Here is a 17279-nt window from a genome sequence, read left to right as displayed (position 1 = left end):
GGGACACGGATCACTCTGTGATCGGGTTTTGCGAGGGGGAAGGGGGGCGGGGTTGCAGTTAGTGCCGACAGGGTAAGGCAGTGTTAGGAACAGTTGGAGGGGGGTTAGAATAGGCGAGTGGGGGGACTGGAGGCAAGGCAGAGATGCGGTGGCAGGGCTGGGGGAGGATCTGATCAGTGCTACCCTTTTATTTAGCAGAGTCTGCTGAACATTTCTGCTACAAGTTCATGGTCACTGAAGTGACCATGAACTTATAGCAGAGGAGGAATGCAAGTCTGTACGGCGTACGGACCTGGCCAGCTAGAAGTGGTGCTGTAGGTCCATACGCCCTACGGACCTGGCAGTGAAAGCATTAATGAACTCCAAAATAAGGACTTTATGCCAATTAAAAAATCCCATTTTCTTTCTGGCCTATTGTATGACCTTCAGGATGTCCAAAAGTAGCCTGAGGCGTGAGTAACATAGCAAACAAATGCTAACAGAGCCAGGAAAAACCTACAGCTCAAAGACCTGCTTGAAGGATCTTATGTCCAAAGCTGGCATCAGATGAGGTTGAAACATCTGGTAGAACTCTGTAGTTTACAAGTCTGAGAAACCGTTGCTTTATGCAGAAAATCTTAACATACACTTGCAGTGCATCTGGACTTGAAAGGATGCTGTCCCCTCAAAAATCATGTGGATCCAAAAGCTTTTTTCATAAGAATTCTGCAGTCCAGCACTTTAGCCAAAGTGCCCTAAGCATATGCACGAACATAAGACACATGTAGGAAATGAGATAGGAGGCTTCCAGTACCTGTCACAGCTGAAAATAACTCTACGGCCATCTGCTCTACACATTCTATAAGAAAAGAATCAAAACACAGCAGAAATCGCATGAAGAGCAGAACCCCCCCAGATAGAACAGAGTGCTAGAAAAGGGTCTCCAATCTTTTACCACTTGTGTCCTAAAAGACAGGTGCTTTCTTTACCAGTAGAAACAAGCCACCGCTGAAAAAAATCCTCGCTTAACAATTAGCAGACTAAGAAGAACTAAGGGGGAGCCAAGCAGTCTATCAGTATGCTTCCAATCTCTATAGAGAAATAGCTAGAAAAGTGGGTGCAAAAGTGGCATTCGGCCACTTTTGCCAAATGATTGTGTCAAGTAAAAAAGACATCACCGTTGTGAAAGTGGGCAGAGACATACAACTACTATAGGAAAATCTTGCAAGAGGTATCTCTGAAATATAAAAAAGGCTAGCAGGCAATTCAAGAGGCCAACTGACCTGACCAAGGTGTCACTACTTGGGGTTGAGAAGGCACTGTGGTGGGTGTCTGCTGTTCAGCAGGGGTAGGAAGAACAGTGACATCAGGTATGACATCAGGTATGACGACAGCTTCATCAGAGGTAGCAGGTGGCTTTTTTGTTTCCTGTAAATGACAGTAACTGTTAAACAACAAATAATGGATTAATTACCATTATGTTATACAACTAAACCATACTAACATTTTTAGAAGTGCCACATCGTCTTTTCTCTGTAAAAGCAAGCCCCATTAAAACATGCATGAGAAGCCAGGAGATTCCACCTGATGATTGGGTATACACATATAAAATGGATATGAACTACTTTTTTCACACATCTCACCACATTTTTTTTCAACTTTTTTTTTCTTTTTTTAGTCAAAAATAAGTATTATTATATAAGATTTATATAGTGCCAACAGTTTGCTCAGCGCTTAACAATATAAAGGGAGACAATACAGCAACAATACAAATCAATACACGAGTGTTAGGAGAGCCCTGCTCCAGGAAGCTAACAATCTAATAGGGAGGGGCATGTGGAACAACAGGTAATAACTGTGAGGGATGAACTGATGGGAGAAACAAGATGCAGTTGTTAGCGGACAAAATAAGAAAAAGCGGGTCAGATTGGGGAAGGGAGTTCAAGAGGATGGGGAGGCTCTGGAGAAGTCCTGAAGACGAGCATGGGAGGAGGAGACAAGAGAGCAGGTTGTCCTGGGTGCAGTGCAGAGGACAGTTTGGGTGATATTTGGAGACAAAGTTGGTAAACAAAAGATACCGTTATGTGAAATCTCCAATGTAATGTTGTTGAGAGAGCAGTACTGAGCCATCAAAGACTGATGAAACAGTCAGCAAAAGGTGAGCTTTAACTGCACTACAAGGCCAAGAAAATTTGTCTTTGGGTCTTTGCGCTAATTGTGGAACTAAGTAGTATAGTCAATTTTTGTAGTTTTACTGCATGTGGAGATAGACTTGTTTGCAAGGGAGATTGAAAAAAAGGTCCCTAGGGAACCATGACCTCCTGTCCCTATGGGAAGAGGTGGAAAACCTTACAGTGCATTTCCATTTTTTACAGACAAATTGGGAGAACAGCCATTTCACTTGCTCCATGTTCATACACAGATAGCATAACTTAAAAAAAAAAAAAAAAAAAAAGTTGAAAAATTGCAGATTCCCTTTTTTTTTTAACCACTTGCCATCCTGAAGATTTACCCCCCTTCATGGCCAGGCCTTTTTTTGCTATTCAACGCTGCACTATTTCAACTGATAATTGTGCTGTTATGCAATGCTGTACCCAAATTAAATTTACATCCTTTTTTCACACAAATAGAGCTTTTTTTCTGTGGTATATGATCACCTGTGTGCTTTGTATTTTTTTGCGCTATAAAAAAAAAAAACTGAAAATTTTGAAAAAAACAACATTTTTTACTTTCGGCTATAAAAAAAAAAATCTATAGTGAACTCAAAGTTAGTCATACATTTAGGCCAAAATGTATTCTGCTACATGTTTTTGGTAAAAAAAAAATCCCAAAAAGTGTATATTGATTACTTTGTGTGAAAGTTATAGCGTCTACAAACTATGGTATAGATACTGCAATTTACGCCATTATTTGCTATACAGCACTGCACTAGTTTAACGGACAATTGAGTGGTCATGCAATGCTATATATAAATGAAATTTATGTCCTTTTTTCACACAAATTTAGCTTTTGTTCGGTGGTATTTGATCACCTGTGCGCCTTTTATTTTTCGCGATATAAACAAAAAAAAGACCGAAAATTAAAAAAAAAAAAAAAAAAAGGATTTTCTCATTTCTGTCATAAAAATGTCCAAACAACTTAAATTTCCTCATAAATTTAGGCCAAAATGTATTCTGATACATGTTTTTGGTAAAACATCCCAATAAGTGTACATTGATTTCTTTGTGTGAAAGTTATAGCATCTACAAACTATGGTATAGATAATGGAATTTACACAGCTTTTAATCTGACTGCCCATCACATGTTTTGAGGTGCTAAAATACCAGGACAGTACAAACACCACCAATTGTGCCCTTTTCAGAAAGTAGACACTCTAAGCAATCTGTTGAGATATTATATTGAGTCCATGGAAGATTTATTTTTTCCCACAAGTTTTTGTAAAATGACAAAAACTTTTTTTTTTTTTTTTTTTACACAAAGTTGTGATTTAAATTATATATTTCTCACACATGCAATGGGTATATGTGGAATTACACCCCAAAATACATTCTGCTACTTCTTCTGAGTATGGGGATAGCACATGTGAGACTTTTTGGGACCCTAGTCACATACAGGAGCCTGAAATCCAATGATCACTTTGAAAGCCTGAAGGTGCGTAACTTCCTCATTTCACTTCCTCACTACCTATCATAGTTTTGAAGGTCCTGAAATGCCAGGATAGCACCAATCCCCCCAAAAGGACCAATTTTGGAAAGTAGACACCCCATGGAATTTAAAAAGAGGCATGGTGAGTATTTGGCAGATCTCATTTTTTCTCACACATACCTCCCTGCATCCACTCACTTCTAATGGTGGGCACACATGAAATGTGCCAACAAATATTATAAAATATATATGTCGAAACAAAGGGGCCATCCATCCACTGGGCACCCCAGGCCCCCATGCTTCGGCATATATGCTCTTTTTTTATTAAGGATGAAAAATCTCATCTAACAACGCTGCCCACACTGACTTATGTATATTCTGAGAGCAAGTTCCTGTTGCTGTCAGAATAAACAGGTCGGTGCTGCAGCTGAAAGCATTCCTGTAAAGAAACCAGCAATGGTTAACAATAAAACAGTGAAAGCAGAACAGGAGCAACGACAACAAAAAAAAACTATTTTTGGTTTTACAAATTTTGAATTTTTGGGGGATTTGTACTTTGTTTTTTTAAACTTTAACTTTTTAAAACAGATTGTAGGGTCTCTGAAAATGCGATAACCAGTTTCCTGACTACCTAACATCTTTCGAGACCGTGTGTAATTATGTACACTGAACTGTGCCTAGCTGTACCCTATGCTAATACTTTACTAGTGTGTCGTAGTGACGGAAGCAGTCCTTGAGGCAGAGACCAGGTTGCCAGGACTGGCATCGGGAAAATGCCTCTCATGCAGCTGGCTAACTGCATCTGGGTTGGGGGTTTGGGACATAGCACCTTCTGGATACAAAAGGGCTGTGATGATCTCTTCCTGGAATTTTAGGTAGGATCCACTTCATCCAGTTGCTTTGTAAAGCACAAAAGCGTTATATAGAGCCAATTGAAATAAAGACACTTTTTTGTACCAGCGTTTGGTTTTTTGGGAAACTAAGTAAGGCTTCATCATCTGGTCGTTGAAGTCCACCCCTCCCATGTTAAGGTTATAGTTGTGGACACGGAGGGGCTTCTCAACACCACCAGCTGCCGTGGTAATTTGGATGGTCGTATGGAAGACAAGACAAAAACATCCCGTTTGTCCTTCCATTTTACTGCGTGCAATTCCTCATTTCTCAAGCAGGCTTTCTCCCCCTTTCTAAGACGGGTTTTTACAAACCGTTGGGGGAAACCCCAGGCGATTAGGTCGCACGGTGCCACATGCGCCAATTCCAAGATTGTACAAATGTCTAAATAGCAGCACACTTGAATAAAAATTGTCCACGTATAAGTGGTACCCCATATGGAAAAAGGATGACACCAAGTCCCAAACTATCTTGCCACTGCTGCCCATGTAGTCTGGGCATCCGGGGAACTCCACGTGACTAATCTTTTCCCATGTAAATCCGAAACTTGTATAAGACCTGTGAGAGGGCAACAGGCTATACATATATCTTGACCCCATATCTGGCACACTTGCTGGGGAGAAATTGAATGCAAGGAGGGCAGAAAAATTAATGAGGGACTCGTCAACACAGATGTTTTGATGGAGAGTATAGATATCTGCAAATTTTTGGTTAAGGTGATTTACGAGGGGCCGAAGTTTGTGGAGTCGGTCAAATTCAGGGTCCCCCCGAGGACGACAGAGTGTGTTGTCGTTGAAATGCATAAAACACATTATACTCTCATATCTATGCCTGGCCATGGCAACAGAGAACACGGACATATGATGAATTGGTCTGTGAACCAATACAACCGCAATTGACTTTTTTTTAGTATTGCCCATTTTGAGGGTTAGACCCAAAGAAAATTTTAAATTTGGAAACCGTAATGGGTTTCCATGCGAATGATCTGGCAAGGTTTGAATTTGGGTTGGCGGTGATAAACTGTTGTGCACATAAATTGCTTTGATCCACAATTAATGCATACAGATCTGTGAAAAACAGCTCCAAAAAAATGAAGGGGAGTATTTAAATTTGCGGTTTCCACCTGAATTCCGGGTTGGGCAGTGAATGGGTGAAGTGTGGGTGCTGCAGAATTCGTGGGCTGCCAATCAGGATTTGCAAGCACGTCTGGAAAGACACTAGGGGCTCTACGAGCCTGTGTGCAAATTCTTGGTGGCTGTGGAACACTACTTGTGCTCGCCATCGCACCAGCTTGTACTGCACTTATGAGACTCGCCACATCACCAAGTGATACTGCAGTGCTGGTATGTGAAAGACCAGGATGTATTAGACCGCTGGTTCTCTCCAGCTCACCAAAAGATAGAAAGGCACTAGTACTGGCACTCTGCTGCATATGAGAGTCATCATGCGTTTGTAAAATCTCAGCAACCTGGGAACGGGGTTGGGTACACCTGACTTAACAGGGACCTCTTCTCTATCGTCTGAGCTATCTATCAGTGTGCTGCTGTGGTCTACAGGTTCGTATTCTGAGCCTGATTCTGCCAGTGAGTCTTTCCCTTCGCTCTCATCGCACATGCTCAGAATCCTGTAGGCCTCTTCACTAGAGTACCTTTTCGTTGGACATTTTGGCCACTAATTTTATAGGTACCTAGAGCGACTCGAGGGAAAAAGAGCACCTGACTGTCAGGGACTGCTTGAACCGCTACAAAAAAAAAATTTACCGGCAAGTGCTAGCAGAGATCAGGCCTGATTCTGCGAACACTGCCATTTTGTGTGCAATGTATCAAATGACAGTGACCTGACACGGCACTTGCCGGGGGAGAAGGGGGGTAAGCGTAGGAGCTAAACGCAAATGCTGGCAGGTTCCGGGGCTGATCCCGCTAACGCTGCCTTTTTGGGAACACTATACTAATGAGAACACTGGTATCGTGCTGATCTGATCAAAAGATATTGATCCGTTCAGACACTATACTAGCAATGTAGGTTTATTGTGTATGTGTGTTCCAGGCAATCAAGGGGTTAAATGTGATTACTGGTGTACTGACGATCAATCTGACGGTATCTGGGAGGGGCGCTATCTGAAGTCGCCAGTGACACTAATACAGTGACCGGCAAAAAAATCTATACACTGTACTAATGACACTGGTGACAGGGCAGTGAAGGGGTTAATGGGGGGCTTAAAATGTGTTCTAGAGTATCCTAACTGAATTTGTGTAGTGCTTTTGCTCACAGTTCTGTTGATTCTTCTCTCTCTGGGACGGAATGTGCCCAGAGAGAGAAGGTGTCATCACTTCCTGTACCTGTGTAAGTGTCAACACAGGACAGGGATCGCTCATCTTGGGCTGGACATCACTGGCCTAAATCGGATGATTGATCCCTTGGGATCAGAAGAAATTACACGGATTATAGAAATAAGGACATTTTAATGTAGAATTTCCTATATGTGTTCCATATATCATAACTGCTACTGGCTACGAGATTGAAATCTTTGTCCAAGCCTCACCTAACATACCATGCGAGCAGGATATTGTTATCACTACCTGCATCTGTAGGGTGCAGTATACAAATGTTCTAATTTATAAAACCCCTCAAAATTTGGTATCATTTCCATAGTTAAATTTGCCCAGAATTTAAAAGCAACAACTTTAAACCAGTGAGTTATACCTGTTCAAAGTTAATTAGCACCAGTAGCGACTAGGTTTATGTAAAAAAAACCTTGAGCCTGTACAACCACTTTAAAGATTAACTCCAAGACTTTTTTTGTTTTGGATATGGGGGGGGGAGAGTTAAGATTTTATTGAGGTTTTCATTTCTGCTTGTGACCCCGTAGAGGAAATCTACACTCACTTCTTGACCCAGTAATGCCTACACAAGAGATGGAGTTGAAATCTGTCACCATATCAGGACAGCAATAAGAAAATGTCAGAAGTTCTAGCCCTTCGCCATCTTTTAAAAAAGGTGTTAAAAGTTAGTGTCTCCATCCTTGAAGAGATACCACAAATAGGGAGCCAGATGACAAAAGCTACCAGAAGGATCTAACCCCAGGGGTCTGCAACCTTTTCCATATGAAACATAAAAGACAACTGACATACCAGTACACTTTTACATTTTTGAACTCACAGTACTGTAAATAAGTTAAACTCAGTAATAAATATTACTCTTCAATTTCTCCTATACATTACATAAAACGCAGCTGGATGTGAAAGGCTTCTGTGGGTGGTTTTGCAAAATAGCTTATCACCTTGAGTCCTTGAGCATCAGCAGAAATAAATATTTATTGCTCACGTCAAAGTCTAACAAAAGCTTTAAGTTACTTTAAAACAACCCTGTTAGTAAGCCATATGGGAGACTTATGGTGCTGCCCAAGGCTGAATACAGGTGAAAGTCACCCCGTTGGCAGAGAAAGGAGAGCAGCATCCCAGATTATTCCAGAAACTGATGCAGTATGTAGAGGAGCAGACGTCTCTCAAAACTGATCCCCAGAGTCAGATAATGGTAGCGTGTTGTAGATGGCCTTGAGCACCACTCCAGTCACGCCCTCTGATGTGTTTCACCCCGCCCATCGGGGCTTGGTGTGGCGCCTGAGGCCATCTACAATACGCTACCATTATCTGACTCCGGGGATTGGCTTTGAGCAGCGTCCGCTCCTCCACAATCCTGTTAATAAGATTCCCAAGATAAACTAAACTAAAGCCAGCCTGTTAAACATACTTTATACTTCAATTTTCAGTAGCCCTGTGTTGCAGATCTCTGGTTGCTAAAGGTATCTGACACTTTTTGGGTGTACATCCAGGCAGTGATGTATGAGCCCGTAAGAGGACCACTGTGCAAGGAGATCCTAACAACAAGGTTGGATATCTTAATGACAGGGTTGTTTTTAAATTTTACTTTTTCTTTTAAATATTTCTGAGCTTGAATACACTTATGACAAATCGATAATCTTGGTCTGCAGTTTTAACACATTGTCATCATTAATTCATAGCCTACCTCACTTGTTTTCTGATCATCCACTCTTGCAGGTTGAGCCAGTTTGGAAGCTTAATTAAAAAGTAAAAAACACAAATTACTAACAAGCAGCTACAAAAATATAGATAAGTCAACAAGACTAAACAAACAAAAAAAAAATTGTAGTTATTCAATAATTACCTTCAATAAAAAAAGCAATATTAGACCCTATCAGTACAAAACAGAAGAAATCCGTCACAGTATTAGGTTCACCTTTTGTCTTCTGGTCATCTTCTGACTTTCTCCTGGCACTCTTCTCTCGATTTACCGTCATGTTCTTTTTCACATCAGAACTTGTACCAGTGGCATCAACTAAGGAAGCCTGAAAACAGATCCAATAATTTATACAGACTGCAAAAAAAAATCTCCAAACAGTCTGAAAAAGTTCTGGTCTAAATTCTATAGAGCTTCTTAGAAACAAAGAAGCTTAGATCGTCAATTAACAAATCTGGCATTTCTTGAAGTTGGGAGGATTGCACCCTTGATAGGCTCTTATCAGTTATCCAGAATTATGCAGTGTGTGGCAGAGTGTATTGATGCGCAATATTTGGATATTTTCATGTGTTGGGGCTATGTCTGTATTTCACTTTAGCATTTATTGTTGAATGACAATAAATTGTCTTTATTTCTCACTCTTGATCTCATGGGCCAGTTGAGGTCATCCACCGTCTCTGCCCAAAAATTACCTTGGGGTTTTGATTAAGTGGTCATTTTAAAACAAATTGTATTTTTGGAAAATGCATAAAGAAAATTATTTTTTTTTCACACAAAAATTTCACCCCAAAACACATTCTGCTATTCCTCCTGAGTATGGCGATACCATGTTTGTGAGACTTTCATCGCCTAACCACATAGAGGCCCAAAACCCAAGGAACACTTTCAAGCTTTCTAAGAGCATGAATAATGCATCTAATTTCCATACTACAGTTCACATTTTGGGAGTCTCTGGAGCACCAGGACAGTAAAAACACCCACAAAATGATCACATTTTGGAAAGTAAATGCCCCTAAGTATTTTTAAGAGGCATTGCAAGTTTTCTGAAGACTTAATTTTTTTGCCACAAGTTTCTGGACAATGCAGAAAGAAAATGAAAATGTATAGTTTTTACACAAAGTTGTCAGTTTAACCGCTTCCCCGCCGCCTTATAGCAGATATACTGCTACGGGGTGGCAGGAGTGCACAAAATCACGTATATATACGTGATTTTGCACTTCCGGGTAGGGGGTGCACGTGCTGCCATTTGCAGCTGTCAATCCTCGGGTTCTGGCCGGTGATTACCGAGCATCTCCGACGGGAAGGAGGACTGCTTTGTTTACTAACAGTCCTCCTCCGTCGGCTCAGGCACACTGCTCTGGATGGCTATGCACGGCACAGCCATCCAGAGCAGTGTGCTTACAGTGAAGCACCAACACACCGCCCCCCAGTAAAACACTCCCTGCACACAGTTAACCCTCTGATCACCCCTCATGTTAACCCCTTCCTGCCCAGTGTCATTAGTACAGTGTCAGTGCTTTTTACTTTAGCACTGATCACTGTACTGGTGTAACTGAGGATGTCAGTTCTCCCCAGTGTCAGAATGCCCGCCGCAGTCCTGCTATATGTCGCTGATCACCGCCATTAGTAAAAAAAAAACAAAAAAAAAAAAATTCCAGTATCTATACCACCATTTGTAAACGCTATAACTTTCACATAAACCAATTAAATTACACGTATTGGTATTTTTTTTTTTTTTAGCAAAGACATTTTGCAGAATACATTTTGGCCTAAATTTATAACGAAATTTGATTTTACACATTTTTTTTTAGTGGACGTTTAATAGCAAACAGTCAAAAATCTTGTTTTTTCTTTTCTCAAAATTGTCGGTCTTTTTTTTTTATAGCGCAAAAAACTAAAAACCACCCAGGTGATCAAATACCACTGAAAGAAAACTCAATTCGTGAGGGGAAAAAAAAAAAAGGACGTAAATTTCATTTGGGTGCAGCGTTGCATGACCGCGCAATTGTCAGTTAAAGTAACGCAGTGCCGGAACGCAAAAAATGACCTGGCCAGGAAGGGGGGTAAATCCTCAGGAGGGAAAGTGGTTAATAAGATATTTTTCACACACACAGTGGGGATTTTTTGGGGCATTCATTTGGTTAAACTTTGCATTGACCCACGGTTTTATACCCCTCCTCCTACTTTGCTTCAAAGTCATGTGAGGAATCATACCTCTGTAAGCCCGCAATTCGTGGCCAAGGGTTTACACATGCCACAGCTTATTGTCAAGCTGTGTCCCTCAGTGACCTCAAAAAAAAAAAAAAAAAAAAAAAAAAAAAAAAGTGAATACAAAAAACATTTTCAAAAGTTTCTATGGGAACCCAGGGGTCCCCAAAAGGTTGCACCAGCAAAATGGGGTCATTTTGTGGGTATTCCTATTGTCCCGGCACTTCAGAGACTCAAGAAATATGAAAAATAGGAAATGAGACACTTAATTTCTGCTACTTGAAAGCCTAAAGGTGAAAAAAAGGTGCTCCTTGGATTTTGGCCCCCTCTGTGAGTCTAGGCTGTTAAACACATATATGGTATCCCCATACTAAGGGGGAGTAATTGAATGTGTTTTGGGGTGTAATTTTAAGTATGCCTATGTAGTGTGTGAGAAATAGCTTGCTAATATGACTTTTCAAAACTTTATGAAAAATATTTACCGTATTTTTCGCTCCATAAGATGCACTCCCCCCCCCAAAAAGGGTGGAAAATGTCAGTGCTTCTGAAGGAGCGAATATAAAGCGGCCGGTCTGGTATTTCCTCCGCCACTGTGTCAGAATACCGGGCCGGCCGCTCAGCTGTTCTTTCCTGCAGGACCTTACCTGTTCCTCGGTCCAGCGCTGCACAGTCTTCCTGCCCCGGCATCTGTGACAGCCGGGCGCCCAGTGCGCATGCGCGAGAAGCGCTGCGCTTTATAAATGGTACGGCGTCTTCTGGGACACGACAGGTCACAGAAGACGCCGGACCAATCACAAAGCGCAGCGCTTCTCTCGCATGCGCACTGGGCACCCGGCTGTCAGCCTGGTGCCCACACTAAAGGATGGGCAACTCTGCAGAAGTGGGAGCGGGTACCTGTCAAATTCAGGTACCCGCTTCCCCTCCCTCCACAAAGGTATGCAGTCTTAGTCATCCCCTGTACTGTCTGCAGTCTCTTAGTCATCTCCTGTACTGTCCGCAGTCTCTGGTCACCTCCTGTACTGTCCGCAGTCTCTGGTCACCTCCTGTACTGTCCGCAGTCTCTGGTCACCTCCTGTACTGTCCGCAGTCTCTGGTCACCTCCTGTACTGTCCGCAGTCTCTGGTCACCTCCTGTACTGTCCGCAGTCTCTGGTCACCTCCTGTACTGTCTGCAGTCTCTGGTCACCTCCTGTACTGTCCGCAGTCTCTGGTCATTTCCTGTACTGTGTCTGCAGTCCATTGGTTCAGAATATTTTTTTTCTTGTTTTCCGCCTCTAAAACCTAGGTGCGTCTTATGGAGCAAAAAATACAGTAACTTCGTTTTCCCAAAAAATTGTGACAAAAAAAAAATTACAAAAAATCCATTTTGGCTCAACTGTATGAAGGAAGATTGGATGCAAAGTTTTAGAACAGAAATTATGATTCATTTTTATTTTCAGTCTTTTTTCCTTTAAATAGTAAAAAGTACAAACACCCGGCTTTGATTAAATACCACCAAAAGAAAGCAGAATCTGTTTAACCACTTGCCTACCGGGCACTTATACTCCCTTCGTGCCCAGGTCAGATTTCAGCTTTCAGCGCTGTCACACTCTGAATGACAATTGCGCAGTCATACAACATTGTACCCATATGAAATTTCTATCATTTTTTCACACAAATAGAGCTTTCTTTTGGTGGTATTTACTTGCTGCTGGGTGTTTTATTTGTTGCACTATAAACCAAAAACAACAGCAAACAAATCAAAAACAAGAGTTTTTCTTTGTCTCTTTTATAAAATTTTGCAAACAGTTAATTTTTTTCCTTCACTGATGTGCATTGAGGCAGCACTGATAGGTGACACTGATGATGCTGTACTGACTGGAAGCACTGCTGGGAACTGATCATCAGAGCACTGATGATTGGTGCCGATCCGTCCTCTGACAATTGCGAGTTATCGGCAGTACTTTCTTCACGCTCTGACAGATTGAGGAAAGTGCAACTGATAACCGGCAACTGCATTTACCGGGTGATCTGCTGTGTCATTGGACACAGCTGATCACGTGGTAAAAAGCCACTGTGATTGGCCTTTTACCACATCATGTGATCAGCTGTGTCCGTAGGACACAGCGATCACGGAGATCGCTGGGTGTGCCACCCCAGGGGAGAGCGCCATATGACGCACTCCCAGAAGTGAACAACCGTGCTGTAACTATCATTCGGCTATAGCGCGGTTGGCAAGTGGTTAAAGAACAAAAAAACCCATAATATTAATTTGGGAACAGTGTTGCATGACTGTGACAGCATAAATTGTGACAGCACTGAAACCTGAAAAATGGCTTGGACTGGAAGGGGGTGAAACAGTCCAGGCTTCAAGTGGTCAAGTAAGGTCAAATAGGGCTCCCCACAGGACAATGCTGGAATAGGTTACATGCTTCACCCTAAACAAGGGTGGAACATGTAACATGTTCCAAAAGGTGAACTGAGCCTTTAAGCAGTAGAAGAAAAAAAGAAGCCTAAGCCCCATGCCCTTTCCTCCTCCCTCCACCCGAGACGCTGTGCCTGGCTGTTGAGCTCCTTATGCCATCCCTGCACTGCAGATTGTGGCTGTGTGTAAGAGAATGCAATCTCTGCTATGTGTGGTGGGTAGATGAGGATCGCTGCCGTCTGTGTCCAGACTGTGTGCAGTGAAGGGATGGGAGCAGCTCTACCAAATTATCTACCAGCAATGACCCATGTCCGCTGCCCTGCCAGCAGTGACCCCTGTCCTCTGCCCTGCCAACCCCTGTCCACAGCTCAGCTGACCACTATCTTTGGTTTCACTGATCCCTGTCCTACACCTGCTGATCCCCTGTACAGTGCCATACCAATTCCTGTACAATTTCCTGCAGACCTCTGATCCTTTGCCCTGCTTATCCCTTGTATACTGCCCTGTTGAACCACTGTACACTGCCCTGCAAGCTAATGGCCTCTGTACACTGCCGTACAAACTGCTAACCTAAACCTCTGCCCTGCAGACCCCCTGTTCAATGCCCTGCTGACCTTGCATCCTTTGCCCCCCCCCTCACATTTTTTTACTGCACCCCCACATCAGACAGGCTAGACCCAGCCCTGACGAGCTGTGTCAACTGAGTCATAAACCCCTGTATAAGAGAAGAAAAAACATTGGCAGAAAGGTAGTTAGAAGAATGAGGGGAGGACTCAAAAATGGCTGCTAGTAAACACAGATGATACAATCTTTTCCTGTGCCTAAATCAGTTTTGCACAAGAAAGCAAACATCATCCTGAGCCTGTGGTTCATCTGCAATTACAGGATAACAACCCTTGTTTTTGGGGCCAGACATGTTGCAGAAGCCAATGTCAATATACCCTACGGCTCAAGAGTAAAGACAGCTGAGCAGAAATCTGGACAAGAAGCTGTGAAACATCAAAGTCTAACTCCAACTTTTGGATCATGTAACACTTGTAGTTAGGGTGTATTATGTACAATGGTGCTTTGTGTTCCAAAAACCACTGTCTGCTAAGTGAGGAGAGTTGAGAATGCAAAGAAAATGCTCTGCACCTGAGAAAATGGCAGGAGAAGGAAACAACTTGGGTTGTGTGTGCATGCAAGTCCTGCTCCTGTGATGTCACCGATTCAGAGCTGCTTAGAATATGTACACTAATAACCACACCAAGTGTTTACTTCCATACAGGAACAAGTGAGTAGCCCTTTTTGTGTCCAGGACAGCACATCCATTCCTAAATGCAAGGAAACACTTGGATGTGCAGCTACCAGGTTACAGCCGCGCTCAGTCATTGATTACTACAGGCGACTGTACAAAATCACCTGTCACTTACAGGCACAGTGAAAAGCTGGTTTTTAATGGAGTACAGCTTGGTGTGAATGAGCCCTAAAGATATTTTTCACTTTGACAGAAAACTTTGGGGGCTGATTCTTATTGCTTGTGTTTGCATGCATCTTGCTCACAACACAAACAAAATCGATGTAAAATAAAAATGCATTATTTTCAACTGGCATTGTTGTTACTAATACTACATTTGACAAAAACTTTGACCTTTTATTAAAACACTCAAAATGAGTAAATGTGTACATACATTTTCAAACTGAATTATGAAGTGACACAATAGCATATAATAAATATGAAGCATGCAAAAACATATGGAAAAAGCATGACAAATTATCGTAAATGCACCAAAAATAATTATTCTTGTTAAAAAGAAAGGTAGACCTGTCTCAGTTCTAATTGAAATCTGTGTCTCTACTGTTGCCAGTTTGGCTGTTCTGTGCTAATATGATCACTTTCTTCTGCATTGTCCAGCTACTGTGAATATGGCACACACCATGCTTTCTGAAGGCCTTGGCCCCAATGCTCTTGTTTCACCTCCTTTTGCATTTTTAATGAAGTTGCAGAGAGTTGGTCTTAAATGTTCAAAATGCTTGAGAAAACTTACAGCAAGGGTTGGAAATGCTTCTGTATCCCTGTTCTGCATTTCATACAAAGACTTGGACTCCTCAATGACTTGTTTCTCTCTGCGTTCTTCTGGAGTAAGGCCAAAGTGGACTCTCTCCCTTTGATGGAAGCTTGACTCCTCACTTCTTTCTCGATCAATCTTTCTGTAAAAGCATAAAGACCGCTAAAAATGTCTGCAATTCATTCTGCTTACATACAAATTTGAATATACAAGACGACTCATAATATCCACGCAGAGAACCAAATATAATACATATGGATTTCTTCTTACTAATAGACAATAAAACATAGATAAAAAGGGAATGGATGAAAAAAAACAGAGTTTCCAGGGTGCAGGATTAAAACACTTGTGTGACTTTATTTCAACACATATCCATACTTATATGTGGATATGCAAGTGTGGATAGGTGTCTTGAGAAAGCAGGAGGAGCTTCTGAAACACATAGTGCCCGCCCACATCCTCCAATGTTTGCTCACTGTTTGTGTGAAGGAGGCTGTGAGACGCTGCTGCTCCTATTTCTTTCTGGCAGGTCTGACCCCATGCATTCAGCTCAGTGACTAGCGGTTGGGTCCTGGCAAGCTGCTGTTACACTCACCCTTCCACTGCCAAGCTGCTACAAGTTTTAAAAGTGTGGATATGTGTTTGTTGGAATAAAGTCACACAAGTGTGCCCTGGAAACTGTATTCTATTGCATGTCAAATCATATCAACCTAAGGTCTGTCTCTACCAGGAGCTGCAGATTACATTCTTTCCTCATTCTGCCCCTTCCATGATGAAGATTCATGGCCCACTCCATGTTAAGTGGTACTAGTTTTGACATGAGCTGCGGATAACCCCACTTGTCTTTTGACCACCACTTCATGTTACAAGTTTTTGGGACTCGCACGCTACAATCCCTGGCAAAAAAGTATGGAATCACCACTCTTGGAAAATGTTCATTCAATTATTTAATTATGTAGAAAAAAACAGACATGCCTCAAAACTATTTTCATTTAACATTCCAACCTTCTGACTTTAAAAAACACTTCGAAAAATAAAAAAGAAAGAAAACTAGTCAATTGCAAGCAGAGGAAAAAAATATGGAATCACTCGATTTTGAGGAAAATATTATGGAATCACCATGTACTTTGCAGTTCTAAAACAAAACATCTGCTAATTAGTCTGCAGTTAAAAGAGAAAAAAAGTGCTTGCACACCTTGGTGAGCTATTGCACCAAGCTGATTGACATGAATCATGGCTCCAACATGAGAGATGTCAGCTGAAACAGAGGAGAGGATTATAAAAACGTCTTCAAGAAGGTAAATCATCACAGAATGTTGCAAAAGATGCTGGTTGTTCAGAGTCAGCTGTGTCTAAAATCTGGACAAAGTACAAATCAAATTGGAAGTTTGTAAAAGGGAAGCGTAATGGTAGAGCAAGGAAGACACTTAAGCATCAAGATAGAAAACGTAAAGCAATATGCCTTGAAAACAGAAAATGCACAACAAAACAAATGAGGAACAAATGGGCAGAAACTGGAGTCAATGACTGTGACCAAACTGTAAGACACTGCCCAAAGGAAATGGGATTTACATACAGAAAAGCCAAACGAAAATCACCATTAACACCTAAAAATAAAAAAAACCAAGGTTACAGTGGGATAAAGAAAAGCAATCATGGACTGTGAATGACTGGGTGAAAGTGATATCCAGCGATCAATCACAAATCTGCATTGGGCAGGGTGATGATGCTTGAACTTTTGTTGAGTGCCCTTCCAAAGAAATGTATAAAGATGGCTGCATGAAGAAAACATGCAAATTTCCGCAATCATTGATGATATGAGGTTGTATGTCAGGTAAAGCCACAAGGTAAATGACAGTCATTGAATCTTCAATAAATGCACAAGTTTATATTGAGATTTTAGATACTTTTCTTATTCCATCAAGTGAAAGGATGTTTGCTGATGATGACATTTTTCAGGATAATGCATCTTGCCATAGGGCAAAAGCCTTGAAAAAACTTTCCTTCAAGAAAGACATATAATGTCAATGGCATGGCCTGCAAACAGTCTGGACCTCAATCCAACTG

General features: G+C 41.7%; 1 protein-coding gene across 1 annotated transcript in view; it reads right to left on the bottom strand.

The window, feature by feature from the left end:
- The window catches only part of OTUD4 (OTU deubiquitinase 4), a 91168-nt gene that overhangs the window by 13489 nt on the left and 60400 nt on the right, over positions 1-17279 (bottom strand). The window contains exons 14-17 of the mRNA XM_089670493.1: positions 15192-15354; positions 8773-8881; positions 8542-8591; positions 1263-1407 (exon numbers count right to left, since the gene is read on the bottom strand). Coding sequence (XP_089526619.1) covers positions 1263-1407; positions 8542-8591; positions 8773-8881; positions 15192-15354 — 467 coding nt within the window. The remainder of the gene's footprint in view (positions 1-1262; positions 1408-8541; positions 8592-8772; positions 8882-15191; positions 15355-17279) is intronic.

Source organism: Staurois parvus, unplaced genomic scaffold (assembly GCF_062004578.1).
Source record: "Staurois parvus isolate SC_StPar_1 unplaced genomic scaffold, SC_StPar_1.0 ptg000090l, whole genome shotgun sequence".
Taxonomy (NCBI): Eukaryota; Metazoa; Chordata; class Amphibia; order Anura; family Ranidae; genus Staurois; species Staurois parvus.
This window is presented reverse-complemented; position numbering and strand designations above follow the sequence as displayed.